The sequence below is a fragment of the Cervus elaphus genome, chromosome 14, assembly GCF_910594005.1.
Source record: "Cervus elaphus chromosome 14, mCerEla1.1, whole genome shotgun sequence".
Lineage (NCBI taxonomy): Eukaryota > Metazoa > Chordata > Mammalia > Artiodactyla > Cervidae > Cervus > Cervus elaphus.
Window position 1 is genome coordinate 26,175,868 of NC_057828.1, and position 22,636 is coordinate 26,198,503.

The following is a 22,636-nucleotide window of genomic DNA, read 5'->3' on the forward strand; positions in this document are numbered from 1 at the left end:
AAAATCATACTGTATTTATCTTTCGATTTCATGATACTCTCAAGATCCATCCATGTTGCCACAAATGGCAAGCTTTCATTCTTTTCTATGACTGAATACTTATCCCAATGTATATATGTATACCACAGTTTCTTTATCCATTCATCTACTGATGGACTCTTAGGGTGTTTCCATGTCTTGGCTCTTATAAATAATCCTGTTACAAACATGTGCACATATTTTTTTGAGTTAATGTTTTGTTTCTTTGGATATATTCCCAGGAGAGGAATTGCTGGATCATGTAGTAGTTTTTAATTTTTTTAAAGGAATCTCCATGTTTTCCACAGTAGCTGCACCAGTTTACAGTTCCACCAATAGTGCTCAAAGGTTTCCTTTTCTCCACATCCCTATCAATGCTTGCTATTTCTTGCCTTTTTGGTAATAGCCATCCTGACAGACATGAGGTGATAGCTCATTGTGTTGATTTGCATTTTCCTAATAATTAATGACTTTGACCATCTTTCCAAGTGCCTGTTGGCAATCTATATGTCTTCTTTGGAAAACTGTTGAACTCCTCTGCCCACTTTTTAATGGGGTTGTTTTTGTGTTGTATGATTTCTTTGTATATTTTGGATATAACCCATTATTGAATATATTGTTTGCAGATATTTTCTCCCATTCATTAGGCTGTCTTTTGTTTTGTGAGTGGTTTCCTTTACTGTTCAGAAGCTTTTAGTTTGATATAATCCTCATTTGTTTATTTTTCATTTTGTTTTCCTTGCCTGAGGAGGTATATCTAGAAACATATTGCTAAGACCAGTGTCAAAGAACATAGTGCCTATGTTTTCTTCTAGGGGTATTATGGTTTCAGGTCTTAAGTTCAAGTCTTTAATCCATTTTGAGTTGATTTTTGTGTATGGTGTACAATAATGGCCTAGTTCCATTTTCTTTGCATGTGGCTCTCTGATTTTCTCAGCACCACTTATTACAGAGACTGTCCTTTCTCTATGTTCTGTGCTCCTTTGTCATAAATTAATTGTCCATCTATGTGTGGGTTTATTTCTGGTTTTGCTTCTGTTACTTTGATCTGCGTATCTCTTTTTCTGCCAACAGCAAGCTGTTTTGATTACTGTGACTTTGTAATATAGTGTGAGATCAGGGAGTGCCATACCTCCAGCTTTATTCTTTTTCTTAAGTTTGCTTTGGCTATTTGGGCTCTTTTGAGGTTCCATATAGATTTTAGAACATTTTGTACTAGTTATGTGAAAAATGTCCTTGGACTTTTGATAGGGATTGCATTGAATCTGTAGATTGCTTTCAGTAACATGGGCATTTTAACAATGTTAATTCGTCCAACCTGCGAATGCAGAATATCTTTTTTTTTTTTTTAGTAGTACCTTTATTTATTTATTTTTTCTTAATATATATATATATTTTATTGAAGTATCGTTGACTTACAGTGTTTCAGCACAGCACAGTAAGTCAGTTATACACATACATGTATATTATTTCTGAAATGATTTTTCATCATAGGTTATCACAAGATACTGACTATAGTTTCCTGTGCTATACGGTAAACCTTTGTTGCTTGAGGCATATCTATTTTTTAATTAGGAATGTAGCATTCTATTCATACTAAGTCAAACAAGTAGAATCAAAATGTCATAAATTTTTTAGGTAGGCAAAAATCCATGTTTTCTAAAATATATATATTATACATATTATTTATATATATGTATACGAAAGCATTTCTACTACACTTGGTAAGGGCTTGAGAAAACATTAAAAAAAAAAGAAGAGATGGAGAAATTGGAAAATATAAACTAAATGAAATGGGAGCACTGATATGAAATGGAAAAAGTGAAACAAACTAGATAGAAGTAAAAGATCATCATATAGTCCAGTTGTTTTTAAACATGAATGCTCATTAGAAACATATTTGAAGCTCCAGAGGAAAAAAGCAATACGTAAGCATTTGTATTTTTCAAAAAATTTCAAGATACTTCTGTTATGCATCTGGATTTTAAAAAGTGATTACAAGTTTTTCTATTAAATTGTAGCTTTGGTGATACAGAGTTCTATTATTTTTCTGCTGACCAGTCATGATACAGTGGTGTGAAGTGAGTAATATTTGCATAATCGTGCTATTAATAGATGTTTATCAGTTTTCACAATCAATAGCCAGACAAAAAATAAAAGATAATTGCAAGTCATAATGGGAACATGATTAACCTAACAATATAAAATAATTATATACAATTTGGTGGAGTGGTCAAGCAGAGTGATGTGATTTAAGTGGAAGTGCATGCATGCACATGTTTTCATTTGCCCAGACAGTCTGTGTCTTTTGGTTGGTGGTAATCTGTTTACATTTAAGGTAGTTATTGATATGTACGATCCTATTACCATTTTCTTACTTGTTTGGGGTTTATTTTCTGTAGGTCTTTTCCTTCTCATGTGTTTCCTGCCTAGAGTAGTTCCTTTAGCATTTGTCATAAAGCTGATTTGATGGTGCTGAATTTTCTTAATTTTCACCCATCTGGAAAGGTTTTGATTTCTCCATCAAATCTGAATGAGACTATTATTGCTGGATAGAGTATTCTTGGTTGAAATTTCTTCGCTTTCATCACTTAAAATGTATCATGCCATTCCCTTCTGGCTTGTAGAGTTTCTGTTGAGAAATCAGCTGATAGCCTGATGGGAGTTCCCTTGTATATCGTCATTTTTCCCTTGTCGCTTTCAATATTTTATCTTTGTCTTTAATTTTGGTCAGTTTGATGACTGTGTCTTGGTGTGTTCCTCCTTGGGTTTATCCTGCTTGGGACTCTGTACTTCCTGGACTTGGTTGACTATTTCCTTTCCCGTGTTTGGGAAATTTTCAGCTATTACCTCTTCAAACATTTTTTCTGGCCCTTTCTCTCTCTCTCATCTCCTTCTGGGACCCCCTGTAATTCAAATGTTGGTGTGTTTAATGTTGTCCCAGAGGTCTCTTAGACTGTCTTCATTTCTTTTCATTCTTTTTTTATATTCTGTTCTGTGACAGTGATTTCTACCATCTGTCTTCCAGGTCATTTATCTGTTCTTCTGCCTCAGTTATTCTGCTTTTGATTCCTTCTAGTGTATTATTCATCTCTGTTTGTTTGTTCTTTAGTTCTTGTAGGTCATTGGTAAACATTTCTTGCATCTTTTCCATTGTTTTCCCAAGATCCTGGATCATCTTCACTATCATTATTGTGAATTCTTTTCCTGGAAGGTTGCCTATCTCCACTTCATTTAGTTGTGTTTCTGGGGTTTTATCTTGTCCCTTCATCTGGGACATAACTTTCTGCTTTTTCATCCTGATTAACTGTCTGTAATGTGATTTTTGTTTTAACCTGTGGGAATGTGCTTCTTTTTGCTTCTTCTGTTTGTCGCCTAATAGATGAGGCTAAGAGGCTTGTGTAAGCTTCCTTATGGAAGGGACTGGTGGTGGGAAAACTGGATCTTGCTCTGGTGAGCAGGGTCTGCTCAGTGAAGCTTTAATCCAATTATCTGCTGATGGGTGGGGTTGCACTCCCTCCCTGGGAGTGGTTTGGCCTGAAGTGATCCAGGCCTGGGCTCTCCAGGTTCTATGGCAGGATTACTGGTGAGCTCCAAGAGGGTTTACACCAGGGCGGCCTTCCCTGCCTGCTGCTGCCAGTGTCCCAATCTCTGTGGTGAGACCCTGCTGACCCACGCCTCCACAGCAGGCTCCCCAGCACTAGCAGGTAGTTTTAATTCAGTCTCTGTGGGTCACTGCTTGTTTCCGCTGCTCTTGGTGAGTGCAAGATTTTGTTTGTGCCCTCCAAGACCACTTGGCTTCCCTGGTGGCTCAGACAGTAAAGAATCTGCCTGTAATGCAGGAGCCCCAGGTTCAATCCCTGGGTTGGGAAGATCCCCTGGAGAAGGAAATGGCAACCCCCTCCAGTATTCTTGCCTGGAGAGTTCCATGGACAGAGGAGCCTGACCGGCTATAGTCCATGGGGTTGCAAAGAGTTGGACACGACTGAGCAACTAACACACACAAAACCAGAGATTTTCCAAGCGAATGCACTGGTCATAGCAAATACCCTCTTCCAACAACTCAAGAAACAGCTCTACACGTGAACATCAAAAGATGGTCAATACCGGAATCAGATAGATAATATTCTTTGCAGCCGAAGGTGGAGAAGCTCTATAGAGTAGCAAAAACAAGACCAGGAGCTCACTGTGGCTCAGATCACGAACTCCTTATTGCACAGTTCAGAATTAAATTGAAGAAAGTAGGGAAAACCCCTGGGCCATTCTGGTATAACCTGAATCAGATCCTTTACAATTGATTACACAGTAGAAGTGACAAACAGATTCAAGGGATTAGATCTGATAGAGTGCCTGAAGAACTAGGGACAGAGGTTCATAACATTGTATAGGAGGTGGTAATCAAAACCATCCCTAAGAAAAAAGAAATGCAAAAAGGCAAAATGGTTGTCTGAGGGGGCCTTACAAATAGCTGAGAAAAGAAGAGAAGCAAAAGGCAAAGGAGAAAAGGAAAGATACCCATCTAAATGCAGAATTCCAAGAATAGCAAGGAGAGATAAGAAAGCCTTCTTAAGTGAACAATGCAAAGAAATAAAACAATAGAATGGGAGAGACTAGAGAGCTCTTCAAGAAAATTAGAGATACCAAGGAACATTTCATGCAAAGATGGGTAAAATAAAGGACAGAAACCTTATGGACCTAACAGAAGCAGAAGATATTGAGAAGAGGTGACAAGGAAACCCAGAAGAGCCATACAAAAAAAAGTCTTAATGACCTAGATAACCACAGTGGTGTGATAGCCAGACGTCCTGGAGCGTGAAGTCAAGTGGGCTTTAGGAAGTATCATTATGAACAAAGCTAGTAGAGGTGATGAAATTCCAGCTGAGCTATTTCAAACCCTAAAAGATGATGCTGTGAAAGCGCTGCACTCAATATACCAGCAAATTTGGAAAACTCAGCAGTGGCTCCAGGACTGGAAAAGTCCAGCTTTCATTCCAGTCCCGAAGAAGGGCAATGCCAAAGAATATTCAAACTACCACACAATTGCAGTCATTTCACATGCTAGCTTCAACAGTAATGAACCAAGAACTTCCAGATGTACAAGCTGGATTTAGAAAAGGCAGAGGAACCAGAGATGGGGGGAAAAAAAAAGGAATTCCAGAAAAACATCTGCTTCACTGACTATGCTAAAGCCTTTGACTATGTAGATCACAAGCTGTTGAGGACTCTTAAAGAGCTGGGAATACCAGAACACCCTATCTGCCTCCTGAAAAATCTGTATGCAGCTCAAGAAGCAACAGTTAGAACTGGACATGGAACAACACACTGGTTCCAAATTGGGTAAGGTGTAGGTCAAGGCTGTACATTGTCACCTTGCGTATTTAACTTATATGCAGAATACGTCATGTGAAATGCTGGACTGGATGAATCACAAGCTGGAATCAAGATTGCCGGGAGAAATATCAATAACCTCAGACATGCAGACAACATCACCCATATGGCAGAAAATGAAGAAGAACTGTAGAGCCTCTTGATGAAAGTGCAAGAGAAGAGTGAAAAAGCTGGCTTAAAACTCAACATTCAGAAAACGAAGATCATGGCATCTGGTCCCATCACTTCATGGCAAGTAGATGGGGAAGCAATGGAAACAGTGACAGACTTTATGTTTTGGGGCTCCAAAATCACTGCAGGTGGTGACTGCAGCCATGAAATTCAAAGACGCTTGCTCCTGGGAAGAAAAGCTGTGACAAAACTAGACAGCATATTAAAAAGCAGAGGCATCACTTTGCTGACAAAGGTCTGTCTAATCAAAACTATGGTTTTTCCAGTAGTCATATATGGATATGAGAGTTGGACCATAAAGAAAACAGCACTGAAGAATTGATGCTTTTGAACTGTGGTGTTGGAGAGACTCTTGAGAGTCCCTTGGACAGCAAGGAGATCCAACCAGTCCATCGTAAAGGAAATCAGTCCTGAATATTCATTGGAAGGACTGATGCTGAAGCTGAAACTCCAATACTTTGGCCACCTGATGCAAAAAACTGACTTATTTGAAAAGACCCTGATGCTGGGAAAGATTGAAGACAGGAGGAGAAGGGGACAACAGAAGATGAGGTGGTTGAATAGCATCACTGACTCAATGGACATGAGTTTGAGTAAGCTCCAGGAGTTGTTGATGGACAGGGAAGCCTGGCGTGCTTTAGTCCATGGGGTCGCAGAGAGTCGGACATGATTGAGTGACTGAACTGAACTGAACTGAACATTGATGTTGGCATCTGACAACTTCTCCTTTGGATTTTAATCTGTTCCTTAGATAAAATTCTGTAAAAATTTTGTCACTTTTATTTTATCATTCATGGATCACCATTTAATTGTAATGATCTTCTTCTTGTTAGTAAATCATGATTCTATAAAATATAAGCTTCTGGAACAAATCCAGAAATAATTGGGAAAGTGTTTCTTTCTATCTTATTCTGTATCCAAGTGAGTTATGATTTATAGAAATCAAATTAGCCACATTAGAAAAATTAGCCACAATAATTTTGAAAGTGTATCACCTACACACCTATCTGAAAACAATTTACCAACTAGAAAAAGTTAACCAAAGAAAGGGAATTGTAGGATGTAAGAAAGTACCATGAATAATGTAACCAGTAATGATTATAGCTAATTAAAAATAATTTCTAATAATGAAGCTATGATGTCTAATACAATTCTTTATGTTAAAGAATGAAAAATAGGCAAAATAGTTCCTGGTGATTTTTACAAGGCATTCTGTACTTAAAGCATCCGGTTACTGTCCTTCCGGTTATCACTAGTCTAATCACCTGACTACAAGTATTTGGCCAGCTCATGGTTTTCTTAGCTAGTCTTGGTGCATTTGTTCTCTGGTCTCATTGGGCCCTCTGCTGTTTTGGCTACTACTCCCTATCCAACAGTGTTTGTTTTTGTCTGCTTTTTCTTCTTTATCCAGCTTAGATTTTTGACCCATCATCTCAGTAACTTGCCAGTAACCTAACTTGTCTTGTCTTGCCACTTTCTCTTTGGTGGTACTTGTTTGACAAACTCCAGGCCAGAATTAACTCATTTATCTGTTTCCTCAGTAATCTGTCTGTGGGCCGTTGAGTATTGCTGGGGAGAAAAAAAAAAAGACAAAACTGGACAGAATAGAGCCATAGTAAATTCATGGTCACCGATATCAATGAGTCTGTCAGTATTGCTCAGCAGCCCCACCAGGTTGCTTTGGTTAACTCATTTTTCATTTTTCTAAACAGATTATTTCCAGTCTTTTTTTATTCTCTGCAAACTTCCCTTCTCTCTTAGAAGGTGACCTTACCTCCAACCACCCAGAGAAAGGAAGAACTATCAGATTTGAACTCCCTCAGCTTCCTGCCATCAAGTGTATGCACCTTTCTACATCTAGATCTAACTTCTCTTCCTTTCTTCTTTTTGCAGGATAAGTGATGTCCTTCTTCCTGCATAAGGGCAATCTCTCCATCTGTGCCCTGAATCTTCTCACTGTCCACCTCCCCGGAAACTTTCCTTATCTTTTCCCTCTCCTGTCTCATCAGTTCCTCCCTGTCGACTGGATCCTTCCTTTGGGATTTAAACATGCTCAGGTCTCCTCCATCTTAGAACAAGCAAATGAACAATAACCTCCTTTATTTCCACACCTTTTTTTCTTCTCCAGTTGTCATACTCCTGCCTCTGATTCACAGACAGACTTATCAGGGTCATTAACTGCCCAGCAGCCTCCATTCCTCACTTCCCACCTTCTGCCAGCTCATTGCACCTTGACTTCTACCCATAAATTTTTAAAAAGTAAAACAAAGAGACAAAAAAAAACCTCTGTACGGTTTCATCTATTTATCTAGCATTCTAGAAAAGTTAAGAGTATAGTGTTAGAAAGCAGATCAGTGAGAGGAGGGCATTGACAGCAAAGGGGCACAGGGAACTTTTTATTTTGACGAGATGTTTTACATATTAGTTATTGTGTTTCATGACTTTACATATTTGTCACAATTCGTATGCTTACATTTGGTGAATTTCATTGTGTGTTACTTATTCCATGATGAAGCCAATAGAAAGAAAGTTTAGCAGAAACATCATAGTATACTACTTGGTTTCTAGTGATGAACTAAGAATTAGCAATGAAAGCAGTTTGTTTTGAAACATTTAAGCCAATTTTAGAAGAAAAAGCAAAAAGAGAAGGTTCTGGGGAGCAGGCTTGACATCTTAAAGGGTGGTACAGGGGACTGATGTTTTTTGTTCATAGCCTGTTAAAGAGTTAGTTGACATTTTTGACCATATGCTTGTATCATTTTGCTTACATGCTGACTTGTGTCCCGCTCTGCAACTCATGGACTGTTGCCCTCCAGGCTTCTCTGTTAAATTTTCTAGGCAGGAATACTGGACCAGTTTGCTATTTCCTTCTCCAGGGGAATCTTCCCCACCCCAATATTGAACCCATATCTCTTATACCTCTTGCATTGGCAGTTGGATTCTTTACCAGCTGAGCTACTCGGGAAGCATCATGTATCATTTTAGTGAAAATTGACTTTAAAATTTAGGGCAGTGCATTGCTAGAGATAACTGTAGAAAGACCAAAAATGGGCACAGAACTCAGCTAAGTAGAGGGGTTTGGAATAGAAGCTCTGATATGATGTATGGCTTTTCCTGGGAGGTAATGCATAAGCTGAAGATGAAAGGATGAGTTCAGAGTTCACCAAATGACTCAGAATCTAATTGATTGTTAAGGATGCTTTCTCTCTTGTAACTTTGTTGAACTCAAGTAGTACTTCCAGAAGATATTTTATTATTTATTTGCATTTTTTAGGTTTATATTCAGGTCAACAGTGGAAAGATGATACAAGTAAATCTTTCCACTGTTTTTTTCTTCTTCAAAAGCATTACTGGTCTATCTAGCACTACTATAAATTGAGTTTTTCATGAGATCTTGTCTTGTTTGTGTTTTTATGGATTATCACTCAGAGCTACTCTTTTTCAAATTGAAGTGGTGAGTTGTAATGTTTTTCTTATATAGAATTAACTTTGCCTTTTTAGGTCATATACCTAAATGATTGTAATGATAATTCTTTAATATGTTGTTGAATAGTGGTGAAGCTTTTGTTTAGGTTTCTTTGACCTCTATATAGTATAGGCAGACTTCAGAGATATTGAAGGTTTGGTTCCAGGCCACTGCAGTTAAGCATGTGAAGATTTTGGTTTCCCAGTGCATATAAAGTTATGTTTATACTACACTGTAGACTTGTAAGTATGCAGTGGCATTATCTTAAATCTTAAAAAAATTGTGCAAACCTTATTTAAAAAATATTTCACCCGATTCCTCTGGGTAATACTATTCCCCATCCCGATTCCCCCTCCCACCTCCCTCTCCACCCGATTCCTCTGGGAAAAAGTGAAAGTGAAAATTGCTCAGTCACGTCCGACTCTTTGTGGCACCATGGACTGTACAGTCAGTGGAATTCTCCAGGTCAGAATACTGGAGCGGGTAGCCTTTCCCTTCTCCAGGGGATCTTCCCAAACAAGGGATCGAACCCAGGTCTCCCGCATTGCAGGCAAATTCTTTACCAGCTGAGCCATAAGGGAAGCTCGGGTGGAGAGGGAGGTGGGAGGGGGAATCGGGATGGGGAATACATGTAACTCCATGGCTGATTCATGTCAATGTATGACAAAACCCACTGAAATGTTGTGAAGTAATTAGCCTCCAACTAATAAAAAGAAAAAAAAAAAGAAAAAAAATATTTCATTACTAAAATATGCTAACCCTCATCTGAGCCTTCAGTGAGTTGGTAATTTTCTTGTGGTAATAACATCAAAGATCACTATCACAGATCAGTACAGTCAATATAATAATAATGATGAAGTTTGACATATTGCTAGAATTACCAAAGTGTGACACAGAGACACATTATGAGCAAATACTGTGAGAAAAAAAATGGTGTCAGTAGACGTACTCAATGCAAAGTTACCACAAAGCTTCAGTTTTTAAAAAAATGCAGACTCCATGAAGCACAGTGAAGCAGAGCACGGTGAAACAAGGGCTGCCTGTAAACTGTATCGGCCACATTTCTTCATTAGCATCATAAATTTGAGGTGTTTAAAAATCAAACCCACTTCTGGTTCCCAAAAAAAGATCAGATCAGAGATCTCTTATTGTAAGAAAGTTGGTAAAATTATGCAGTTACTTGTTACAGACAGGCAGGATCACTACCCTGTGTAACTTTTGCCCGCTGGGTTCATGCAGTGATTAGCTTGGTAGCTGCTGGAAAGTTTTGATGCATGGGCTTCGTGGCATGTGGGATCTTTCTGGGCCAGGGATTGAACCTCTGTCTTCTGTGTTGGCAGGCAGATTCTTTACCACTGAGCCACCAGAGAAGCCCTAGTATTTCGTTCTAATTCCTTTGTTGACTTACCTATGCTTTGGTATCTTTTTCAGTGCGTTTTCTCCCCATTGGTTGTTCTAGAGATTACAGAATGCACCCATGTATTTATTATTGCAGTCTACATAGGGTGATATTGTAACAGTTCAGATAAAATTAACAATCTTAAAAGAATTTTTTAATTCTCCTGATCTTTTTTTTTTTTTAACATACATTACTTCTTATGTTACAAACTCCACAATATGATGTTACCTTTTTTGCTTTATATAGTCATATTTCTTTTTAAAGAGATGAAAAAATATGTATCATTTATATTTCTCACATATTTATCATTTCCAGAGCTCTTTTTACCTTTCTGTAGGTTCAGATTACTATCTGTGGTCACTTTCTTTCAGCTGGAAAAATTATCCTTAACATTTCATATAGCATATGTCTTCTGGCAGCAAATTCTTTCAGTTCTCGTTCATCTAAAAAATCTTTATTTTGTCTTCATTTTTTTATTACAATTTTTATTGAAGTATTATTGATTTACAATAATTGTCTTTTTTTTAAAGAATATTTTTTCATTGGGTAAAGGATTTGGGGTTGCATTTATTTTTTTTCTGCAGTACATCAAAAATCTTTTATTGTCACCTGACTGCCATTGTTTCTGATAAGAAGTGAGCTACCATTTGTATTGTTATTCCTTTGTATGTATTGTGTTTTCTCCTAACTCCTCTTCAGGTTCTCCACCCACCTTTGCCCATCTATACTTGGTTTTTAGTAGTTAGACTGTGGTGTACCTCCTTTTGTTTTTCTTCAAGCTTATCTGGCTTGGAGTTCATAGTTTGGGGGAATTATAGGACCATTATTGCTTCAAGTAATTTTTTCTCCCTTGTTTCCTTCTTATTCTTTCTCTAGTACCCCATTTACACATGTATTAGTGTGTGTTACTGACCCACAGATCATGGGGCTCTCTGCATTTTTATTTAATGTTCCTAGTTCTTTAGATTGACTAATTGATATTCTCAGTTCTTCAGATTGGCTAATTTTTATTCATCTGTGTTCAAGTTTGTTGACCCTTTCTCTTTTGCAGTCTACTATAGACCTGTCCAGTGAATTGGGTTGTATTATACTATTCAGTTCTAGAATTTCCATTTACTTTTTAACTTTATAGTTTCCATTTCTCTGCTGATATTTCCCATGTTTGTTTTTTCTAATCATATTATCCTTTACTTTTAGAAACAGTTATCATAACTGCTTAAAGTTCTTGCCTGTTAAGTCCAACTTCTAGAATATCTTGGTGTCTGTTTCTATTGACTGCTGTTTCTCTTGACAGTCTCATTCCTCTGTTCCATCATGTATCTAGTAAATTTTGATTGTATACAGGACATTGTTGATAGTACTAAACAGGGTCTCTGGATTATTTATCTTCCTCTGAAAAGTGTTGATTTGACAGGAAGTTAATTTGGCTTAACTCAGACTTCAAATTCAGCCTTTCCAGTAGTGAGCAGCAGCCAAATCTATATTGTTTCCCTATCCTTCCATCTGTCTCCTTCTGACATGTTCTTTGGAGTTTTCTTGTTCACGTTTGGTTTAGGGCTCAGCAACGAACCTGTAGTTTGTGTGAGGTCTTAAGAGTTTTATCCTTTGTATTTTTATTTTCATCAGAGTTTCCTTTTCACTCTTAGATCAATTCTTTTTTTAGCCGTCAGCTCCATCCTCTGACTCCTTAAGCCAGTAAGACTTGTTGCTCTGCTTGAATTTCAGTCACTGGGAGCTTGGTGGATAAAGAGTTTGACCCCAGGTGGAAACTAAAAATTTCACCTTATGTGGTTCCCTTTTTACAAAGGTCAATCTCCTTCCAGTTTTTGGCTTCTTACTGTGGCTCTTCAGGGCCACCAAACAATTGGTTTTAATATTTTGTCTGGAGATTGTATTCTTATTTACTAGTATATTATCCAGATACAACTATTTATCCATTATTAGAACCATAACTTCCCTACTTTTTTTTTTAATGACTTTGAGAAATAGAAATGTGGTTATTGTTTCTAAATTGTTATGACCTGTATTGGTGGTAATATCAACTGACTGAAGAGTAGTTAGGGTGTACAAAGTGACATATTCTAGAGTTCTGGGAAGTGAGCCGTGACATCCCCAGCTTCAGGTCTACTACATGGTATATAACTTCTCAGGAATATTCCTTCTTTATCATGTATTTGTCATTCGATTCATTCATGCATTCATTTATTCATTCATTACCTAATAGGTTAGCCCAGCTACACCATATTTTGCCTTCTAAATCTGATTCTGTGTGGTCCAGTGTACAGAGTTATATATCCATAACTTAAACAGTTTGAATTCCAGTAGTATTCAGTTGGACAACTGAATTTTCAACTTGTAGGTCTTTGAAAAAGATCCTCCATTTAATGTACCATTTTCTTAGGTACCTTTCTTCTTTGACTTTAGAAAGTGTCCTCTCACCTTGGGGTTTTTCTGTTTATTCATTTCACTGCCTGAAATGCTCTTCTCATGTTTATCTAGCTCATTGCTGTCTGTTGGGTCCAGCGCAAGCATTCTTTATTACATCTAGTCCATTAGTAGCATTCACCCCAACTCCCTCCCTAGACACTCTTGTTACATCACCTCATTTTATTTCCTTTTTACCCCATATTACCAAGTATAGTTATTTTATTTTGGCTATGTGCATAGTCTTGTCTTCTTTCACTCGAAGACAAGTTGTATCCTTCAGGATTTTTTTCAGTCTACCAGTAGACTTCAAAAAAATCCCCCCCTTTCTTTCTCTTAAACTCAGCCTCAGTTGGTTTCTGTTGCTTAGAGACAAGAAAGCTGACTATACAGAAACTAGTACAGGTTCTACACATCAGGTGACAGGCCGCCTGACTGCCACAACCAGAAGTCACCGCAGGCAACACTCAGGGAGGTGGCAGAAATTTGGGATTGGTTTTCTGGCCTAGGAGATGGGTTACTTTTGTTTCTTTATTTGTTAGTATAGTTTTAAACAGCAAGCACTTGTATGGTTCTTACTATGTGCTCTTCTGAGCACCTTTACAGAAATTATTTTATCTAATCCCCAGAATAGCTATGAGGTAGGCTTTATTATTAGTTCCTTTAACAGATAAGGAAACATGCACATAAAGATTAAACAACTTGCCCAGGGATGCGTAGCTAGTGAGTAGTAAAATTTCATTTCAGTTGGTGTTGAAAGCAGGGAATACCTGAATATTCTATTATTCCCTATAATACTCCCTATAGTATTCAGGGAATAGAATATTCTATTCAGGGAATACCTGAATAATCTATTATGATTCAGGAATTCTAAGTCTGATAATTCATGGGATTAGTTCCTTGAAGAACTAATGAAATCACTACCTGTAATTACTTTGAATACACTACATCTCAAGCCCAGATTTAGGTTCATGTTGCCACTGCTGCAGAAAAATGAAGGAATTCAGTGTCTACTGGATTGAGTGGACAACTTGAAGAAAGAAAATAAAATCTGAATTTGTATTTTCAGCCAAAGATGAGGGACTAGAGTTTACAGCCATTATATAATTGAGCTTGCATAATATCTTGTACCTATCAGCCTTAGGGTTAATTAAGCCTTAAGGTTTAATTAAGCCTTAATTAAACTTAACTATGATTTCAGCCGTAAGAGAGCATTGCAGCCCACTCCAGTATTCTTGCCTGAAGAATCCCCATGGACGGAGGAGCCTGGCAGGCTACAGTCCATGGGTTCACAAAGAGTTGGACAGGGCTGAGCGACTAAGCACAGCACAGCATGACTTCAGCCCATGCTGCATAAACACTTTTTCCTAGGCTTCCTGTTTGAGAGTTAATATATTGATCAGCATGGAGTGAGACCAGTTATCCCAAATGACTCTTCAAAAAGTTCCTTTGGGGAAAGATTCTGCTGCTGAGTGGTGCTGTGGCAGTCCTAAAGAAAAATGGGGGTTTGAGGGGAAGAATATTTGTTTGGGTGGGTGTTTTATAGTTAGAATCATAATATAAAGCATGCTTTATATTCCATTATAATTTCTAATTTAAGACTCTAAATTCATTCTGAGAAAGTTGGATGGCTCCTAAAAATGGTCATACTTAATGTTGAAAGTTAGGAGATCTCATTTTTAAAAAGGATTTTGGAGAATATGTTACCTTTTGAAATTCTAGGAGTGGGATAAGAAAGAATAGTATTTTTGCAAGAGCCCTCTGTCCCCTCCTCTCCTGAGTACAGACACTGCCATACCTATATTTTCCTAGAATCTCCTTCTCTGTTGGTAGGATTGGCCAGAAGCAATTTAGTCCTGCCTTTCAAACCATGACATTTTACAGTAGGGGTTGGCCAGCTGCATCCTATAGGCCAAATGCAGCCTTTGGGTGTGTTTTTATATGTCCCTGAGCTAAGAAAGTTCCTTTAAAAATGAATACCCAACAGGGACAGTGGAGTCTGCACAACCTGAAATATTTATTGTCTGTCTTTTTATAGAAAACTTGGCTGACCTCTGTGCCTCACCATACTTGTTGGGGACACAGAACAGTCAAGAATGCTGCCCCTAAATATTGATAGGTTACCTGATCAAGAGTTTCTCCTCAGGGAACTGATTATATTGCCCTCTCTTTTTGTTGTTTGCAGCTTAGCTAAAAGTTGAGCATGTCTGATAAGAATCTCCTAATTACTCATTTTTCCTATATGACCTCTTATTTAGAGAGTAGTGATAACTCTTATTGTATTGCTCTGTAACAAGTCATCCCAACACTGAGTGGTTCAAACTCACAAGCATATGTTGTTTCTTATGAGTCACAGGGTTATCTGGGGATCAGTTGATTTAATCTGACCTCAGCTGGGAGCGGCTCTGCTCAATGTGTTTCTCATCTTCCTTCTGGTATCAACCTGGACACGTCCGTCTCATGGGGATGGCAGACATGTGAGCGAGTAAGTTGAAACACAGCACGGCCTCTTGATGACTAGTGTGGGACGGGCTTCTGCCATCGTTTTGAACTCATTCTATTGGCCAAAGCAAATCATATGACTGGATGCCCAAAGAGTGTAAAATTATATTCTGCCTTTAGTGGGAGGACATTGGAAAGTTACATGGCAAAGGATGTGGAAATTTGGAGCTAATAATTCAGTCTATCAGTTTGGTTTATAATCAGAATATGCTGTGCAACCAGCATTGAAATATGACTCAAATATCTTAATTCATTCTGCTCTTAAGAGATCTGGACAGCAAGACATCATTCCTCATAAGTCATCCCGAGTATAGGTGTCAGGAGCACAGGGACCATAAGTTTCTTTACTTGGCTGATTTGTATTTGTATTGTCTTTTTTGTGCCTAATACCATATTTGGTATTGACCATCTGGTGATGTCCATGTGTAGAGTCTTCTCTTGTGTTGTTGGAAGAGTGTGTTTGCTATAAACCAGTGTGTTCTCTTGGCAAAACTATATTAGCCTTTGCTCTGCTTCATTCTGTACTCCAAGGCCAAATTTGCCTGTTATTCTAGGTGTTTCTTGACTTCCTACTTTTGCATTCCAGTTCCCTATAATGAAAAGGACATTTTTTTGGATGTTAGTTCTAGAAGATCTTGTAGGTCTTCATAGAACCATTCAACTTCTTCAGCATTACAGGTCGGGGCATAGAGCTGGATTACTGGATATTGAATGGTTTGCCTTGGAAACAAATGGAGATCATTCTTGTCATTTTTAAGATTGCATTGCCAAATTCAGACTTAAATTGAAGAAAGGAGGGAAAACCGCTTGACCATTCAAGTATGACCTAAATCTAACCCCTTATGATTATGATTATAGAAGTGACAAATAGATTCAACAGATTAGATCTGATAGAGTGCCTGAAGAATTATGGACGGAGGTTCATGACATTGTACAGGAGGCAGTGATCAAGACCATCCCCAAGAAAAAGAAATGCACAAAGGCAAAATGGTTGTCTGAGGGGGCCTTACAAATTAGCTGTGAATAGAAGAGAAGCAAAAGGCAAAGGAGAAAAGGAAGGATTTACCTATTTGAATGCAAAGTTCCAAAGAATAGCAAAGAGTGATAAGAAAGCCTTCCTCAGTGATCAATGCAAAGAAATAGAGGAAAACAATAGAATGGGAAAGACTAGAGATCTCTTCAAGAAAATGAGAGATACCAAGGGAACATTTCATGCAAAAATGGGCACAATAAAGGACAGAAATGGTAGGGACCTAACAGAAGCAGAAGATATTAAGAAGAGGTGACAAGTATACACAGAAGAACTATACAAAAAAGATCTTCATGACCCAGATAACCACGGTGGTGTGATCACTCACCTAGAAGCCAGACATCCTGGAATGAGAAGTTAAGTGGGCCTTAGGAAGTATCACCACCAACAAAGCTACTGGAGGTGATAGAATTCCAGACGAGCTGTTTCAAATCCTCAACGATGATGTTGTAAAAGTGCTGCACTCAATATGTCAGCAAATTTGGAAAACTCAGCAGTGGCCACAGGACTGGGAAAGGTCAGTTTTCATTCCAATCCCAAAGAAAGGCAATGCCAAAGAATGCTCAAACTGCCGCAAAATTGCGCTCATCTCACGTGCCAGCAAAGTAATGCCCCAAATTCTCCAAGCCAGGCTTCAGTAGTACGTGAACTGCGAACCTCCAGATGTTCAAGCTGGTTTTAGAAAAGGCAGAGGACCAGAGATCAAATTGCCAACATCCATTGGATCATCAAAAAAGCAAGAGAGTTTCAGAAAAACATCTGTTTCTGCTTTATTAACTATGCCAAAGCCTTTGACTGCGTGGATCACAACAAACTGGAGAATTCTGAAAGAGATGGGCATACCAGACCAGCTGACCTGCCTCCTGAGAAATCTGTGTGCAAGTCAAGAAGCAGCAATTAGAACTGGACATGGAACAACAGACTACAGAGTACGTCAAGGCTGTATATTGTCACCCTGCTTATTTAACTTATTTGCAGAGTACATCATAAGAAATGCTGGACTGGATGAAGCACAAGCTTGAATCAAGGTTTCTGGGAGAAATATTAATAACCTCATATATGCATATGACACCACATTTATGGCAGAAAGCGAAGAAGAACCAAAGAGCCTCTTGATGAAAGTGAAAGAGGAGAGTGAAAAAGTTGGCTTAAAACTCAACATTCAGAAAACAGGATCATGGCATCCGGTCCCATCACTTCAGGTAAATAGATGAGGAAACAATGGAAACAGTGACAGACTTTATGTTTTGGGGCTCCAAAATCACTGCAGATGGTGACTGTAGCCATGAAATTCAAAGATGCTTGCTCCTTGGAAGAAAAGTTATGACCAACCTAGACAGCATATTAAAAAGCAGAGACATTACTTTGCCAACCAAGGATCGTCTAGTCAAAGCTTTGGTTTTTCCAGTAGTCATGTATGGATGTGAGAGTTGGACTGTGAAGAAAGCTGAGTGCTGAAGAATTGATACTTTTGAACTGTGGTATTGGAGAAGACTCTTGAGAGTCCCTTGGACTGCAAGGAGATCCAACCAGTCCATCCTAAAGGAAATCAGTCCTGAATATTCATTGGAAGGACTGATGCTAAAGCTGAAACTCTAATCCTTTGGCCACCTGATGTGAAGAACTGATTTGATTTGAAAAGACCCTGATGCTGCAGAAGACTGAAGGCAGGAGGAGAAGGGGACGACAGAGGATGAGATGGTTGGATGGCATCACCGACTCGATGGACATGAGTTTGAGTGAGCTCTAGGCGTTGGTGATGGACAGGGAAGCCTGGCGTGGTGCAGTCCATGGGGTTGCAAAGAGTCAGACACGACTGAGCACACGCTAACTATCCATATTAATTTCTGGAGTTTAGGGGAGATTTAGGTCTAACAATGAAAATTGACCATAGACCAACACTTAAGAAGATGGTGTGATAGTCCAATAGTAGAAATTTTTCCTGGATATAAAGATAGCAACAGAAAAGAGGAGTAATCAGTTCTGCTTTGTGAAACACATAGAGCACTTTGTTGAGGAGGAGATAAAACTAAATTTTGAATGATAGAGAAGTCCATAGTCCCTGCTGGACAAGTTCAGGTAGAGAAGTACTATTTGTAGGAATTATTATAGTGATCTGTTGAGTCTGAGAAAATGATTATAATTAAAATCTCTTGTTTATGCTCAGATAATAGAAAAGTCACTAAGAACCAGTGAGTAACTTTGTGATTACTGCCTACTTATATTATTTATTGCAGTAGCTTTCAAATTTGCCTGCATCAGAATCACCTGGAGGCCTGGCTAAAATACTCCTTACTGGGTTCCACCCCCAGAGTTTTCTGTTAGGTAGGTCTGGAACAGGGTCAGAGAATTTGCGTTTCTAGCATGTTCCCAGATGATGCTCTTGGTGCTGGTCCAAGGACAGCACTTGGAGAACTATTGATTTATTGAACTTTTCCTGTATATCTGGCGCTCTGCAGTGTGGTGAGTATATAAAAGTAGAAAGAACATGTCTGTCCTCAAGTTGCTCATGGTAAGGGGGGCAGACACAAAGAAGTCAGTGTATGACAGTGCAGTGGGTCAAATCACATGGAAGTACAGTTTGCTGTGAAAATACCCCAGTGTGACTCAACTCAAAATGGCTGCAAGTGTGTGTAAGACACAGAAAATCCTTTAATCCTGAGCCAAGTTTCAAAAAATATCAAAAGTAAAAACAAATAGAAAAATGATCTTGAGTCCTTCTTTGCATGAAATTAGTAAATGGAGTCATCTTCAAAGTTGCCTTTAAGAAATTTCTGATCAAAATTTTTTAGACCTGCTTTTGGTGGTATAGGTTGGACAACATATGTCTGAATTACTTTGCAAATAAAAAAGCTGCCCCCTTCTTTTGTTAATTTGTTGTACTCATCTTCAGCTATTTTTAAGATGTCAGATAATGATGTTATGTTTGTCATGCATAATTCTACATTTTTACAGAAAATGCTAGAAATTATATTTACTTCGGAAAGCAGACAAAACTAGCCAAGAGCAGGGACACTCAGAGCTGGGCAGACAGGGTTCCTTAGGCATCCTTACCTGGGGCTTGAGGTGCTGAGCCCCAGGGGAGCACAGTCAGTTACTGTGATCGTGAGCCAGTGTGAGATGCTGAGACAGAGTGATATCTCTTCCTTGAAAAGGGCACGGAGGAGGAAGGCAGTGGACGTAAAGTCATGGATCCAGACAGGGCTATTGATGGCTCCTACTTGGGCGTGGGAAACTGGGTGAGGGGCAGAGCAGGAGTTGATGAAAGGTATACCTGTAGTGGGAAACCGCTTGGTTAGTTGGCCAGAGTTATGTGCCCAGCAAATGAAAGAGTGGCCAGGACAAGTAGTTGGACTGGTTTAGAGAAACAGCTGTACTCGAGGTTGTCTTGGCACCGAAGACATTCTGCCATTGTACTGAAGCAGTCTGGATCTGGATCGTCATCTCAGCCTACAGGGCTAACACCCTTAGAATAGTAATCATCTGTGGGGCTCCTGGCTATCTAACCGTTTATATCTTTTTAAAAGCAAAAGCACATGCCTAAAGCTATGCAGAACATTTCATTTTAAATGATTATATTCCCCCTGGCAAAGGGAACTAAAGTCAAGTAGAAATTGCAGACAGAATGCTCAGAAATGGTATAGTGGAATCTATTTTCATTAGAGATGAATTATTTTTTTCTTCTTTATTTTTAATTGAAGATAATTAGATTACTGTGCTGGTTTCTGCCATACATCAACATGTATCAGCCATAGGTTTATGTATGTCCCCTCCGTTTGGAGCCTCCCTCCCACCTCCTACCCCATCCTACCCCTCTAGGTTAGAGATGAATTATTAATGAAAATTGTTTGTAGTGTTTTTTGAACTGTCCTTTAATTATATAGTTTAATTAATGATGAAATCTTCTAATCTTTTTCTTAGCATACATCTGTGGATGGATATACTGAACCCCATATCCAGCCGACCAAATCAAGTAGCAGACAGAACATCCCTCGGTGTAGAAACTCCATTACGTCAGCAACAGATGAACAGCCTCACATTGGAAATTACCGTTTACAAAAGACAATAGGAAAAGGAAATTTTGCCAAAGTGAAATTGGCAAGGCATGTTCTAACCGGTAGAGAGGTAAGTTTTCATGATGCCTTTTAATACTTACTTAGACCTCTCCAGAGTCTTATTAAAAAAGCTTTCCTATAGCTGATTCTGGGAATAAATTAACAGTTGTAATACGGTAAACAATGGGGTATGTGTGAATGAAATGTCCATAGGTAGTTATACCTGGCACAGAAAAATTGTCCGTACATATTAGCATCTCTTATAAATCAGATGTGCTGCACATGAGGCTTTTTTAGACTTCTGTCTTTCATTATATGGTTTCCATAAACATTTCAGATTACCCTTGCTACCCAACCCCAGGAACTAGGATAACTTCCCAGAAGCTAGGATAACTTCTGATTCATTACTGCTTAAGCTGTACTATTTATAGGAAAGAAATCTGAGGTTGTACATGTGAAACTTACATAATGTTAAAAGCCACTGTTACCTGAATAAAAAATAAATTTTAAAAATTACTACTTGAAGTAAATTAGGTATAAATGTGTAGGAAATTAGCCACTAATTTTTAATCTATTTAGAGATTACGTTGAGCAAGTTATACAGATGTTTTTCTCAGATAATAAGAGAATCAGATTTCTAAAATCCTGTGTGTTTCAAAGTAGGTATATTTACATAGTAAAATGTATGTTTTAATAATAATAATATATTTAATAATTTATGTGTTAAAGACTCAAAATAGTTAAACATCTAACACTCTACATTACATGATTGGATCCAATTAGGACATTATGAAAAGTCTGTCATAAATCATTTTTGCTAAGTTGCCATTTTGTTTTGTACATAATATTATTGTCACTTATGGTTAAATTTAGTCTTCTCTGTCCATTTTGACCCCAGGAGCTATTAGGACACAGGCTATATTAGATAGAGACTTAGAGGACATTTAAACCTATTTTGTTAGTTTGCTGTAAGTTTGGGTGTCCAGTCTCTCTCCCCACATATTACTTAACTTACTAAAAGTTTATAAGCCTCTCCCTTCTGATAATTATGACTTATCAAGATCATGAGTCAAATATTAAGGTACAAATGATTTTTACTTTAAAAGGGGAAACTTGGAAGAACTTTGACAAAGGTGTAATTTCACTGACTCAGAATCAAATAGATTACAGACTTGGGTCAATAGAATATATTCTTAGGCTGTCTAGTTATCAAAACTTTACCATCCAATTATGTTAACCCCCAGTATAGCTATATCTCGTTAGGATGAAACAAAAGATGTTTTCTTTATAAATTTTATTCCTTAAGATATGTATTCTCAAAATTTAATGGTTCTCTTTTTCAGGTTGCTGTGAAAATAATAGACAAAACTCAGCTAAATCCTACCAGTCTACAAAAGGTATTTAATTATTTTAATAGTAAGTAATTATAATGTGATTTATAGTCAATATATGATACTCTGTAGAATCAGTTATTCTTAATTTCCCGTTAGGTACAATTCTACATTTCATCAGTATATATGAAGAAAAGACTTGATATAAACATAATATTTACATTTGTTAATATTTAAGTATTTATCAAATGTTTGAAAAATATCTACTCCTCAAATGCATGTACCATGTCAAAGGAACTTATGTCTTTTAATACAGTAGAATAAAACTTTTTGTATCAGGTATTTTGAAGTACTTAGGATTCTGCTTCATTCTAATCAACTTATGAGATACTGTTAGCAGCAATGGGTTTCCTATTGCTTCAGTTGCTTTTCTTCCTTCCTCCACAAAAACTACAGTAGACAATTACTGTAGAAGTTACTGTATGCTAACTTACAGTAGAAGATATAAACATTTCTTCAAAGGGTGAATATATAAAACAGCATAGGGACCAAAAAAAGCAAGTAGGATGGGAATTGACCTGGTAGATTTAGTAAAGCTGGTTCATGTTGCTTCATTAATTATTTATTTGGGAAGACTTTCTCAGATACACATTTTGGTTCTTTAAAAACGAAGCAAATACTTTAGCATTTGTGCCATATATGTTGTTTATATATAGCTCACTGTGTAATATATAATATATATATATATGTGTAATTATACATAAGTACATTATTATTTTTATGAGAATATAATGGATCGTGGTTACATATGTAAGTATGGTATAAATAACTGGGTTTCTAAAACAGAATTCC

At 37.8% G+C, this 22,636-nt stretch overlaps 1 protein-coding gene across 5 annotated transcripts in view; it reads left to right on the top strand.

The window, feature by feature from the left end:
- MARK1 (microtubule affinity regulating kinase 1) overlaps positions 1 to 22,636 on the top strand; it is a 139,475-nt gene that overhangs the window by 51,198 nt on the left and 65,641 nt on the right. For 4 of the 5 annotated variants that reach the window (XM_043922801.1, XM_043922802.1, XM_043922803.1 and 1 more), the window contains exons 2-3: positions 20,320 to 20,523; positions 21,797 to 21,850. In XM_043922801.1, the coding sequence (XP_043778736.1) occupies positions 20,320 to 20,523; positions 21,797 to 21,850 (258 nt within the window). Of the gene's footprint in view, positions 1 to 14,463; positions 15,352 to 20,319; positions 20,524 to 21,796; positions 21,851 to 22,636 lie in introns of those variants that run through there. The other variant, XM_043922806.1, reaches the window with a different exon arrangement.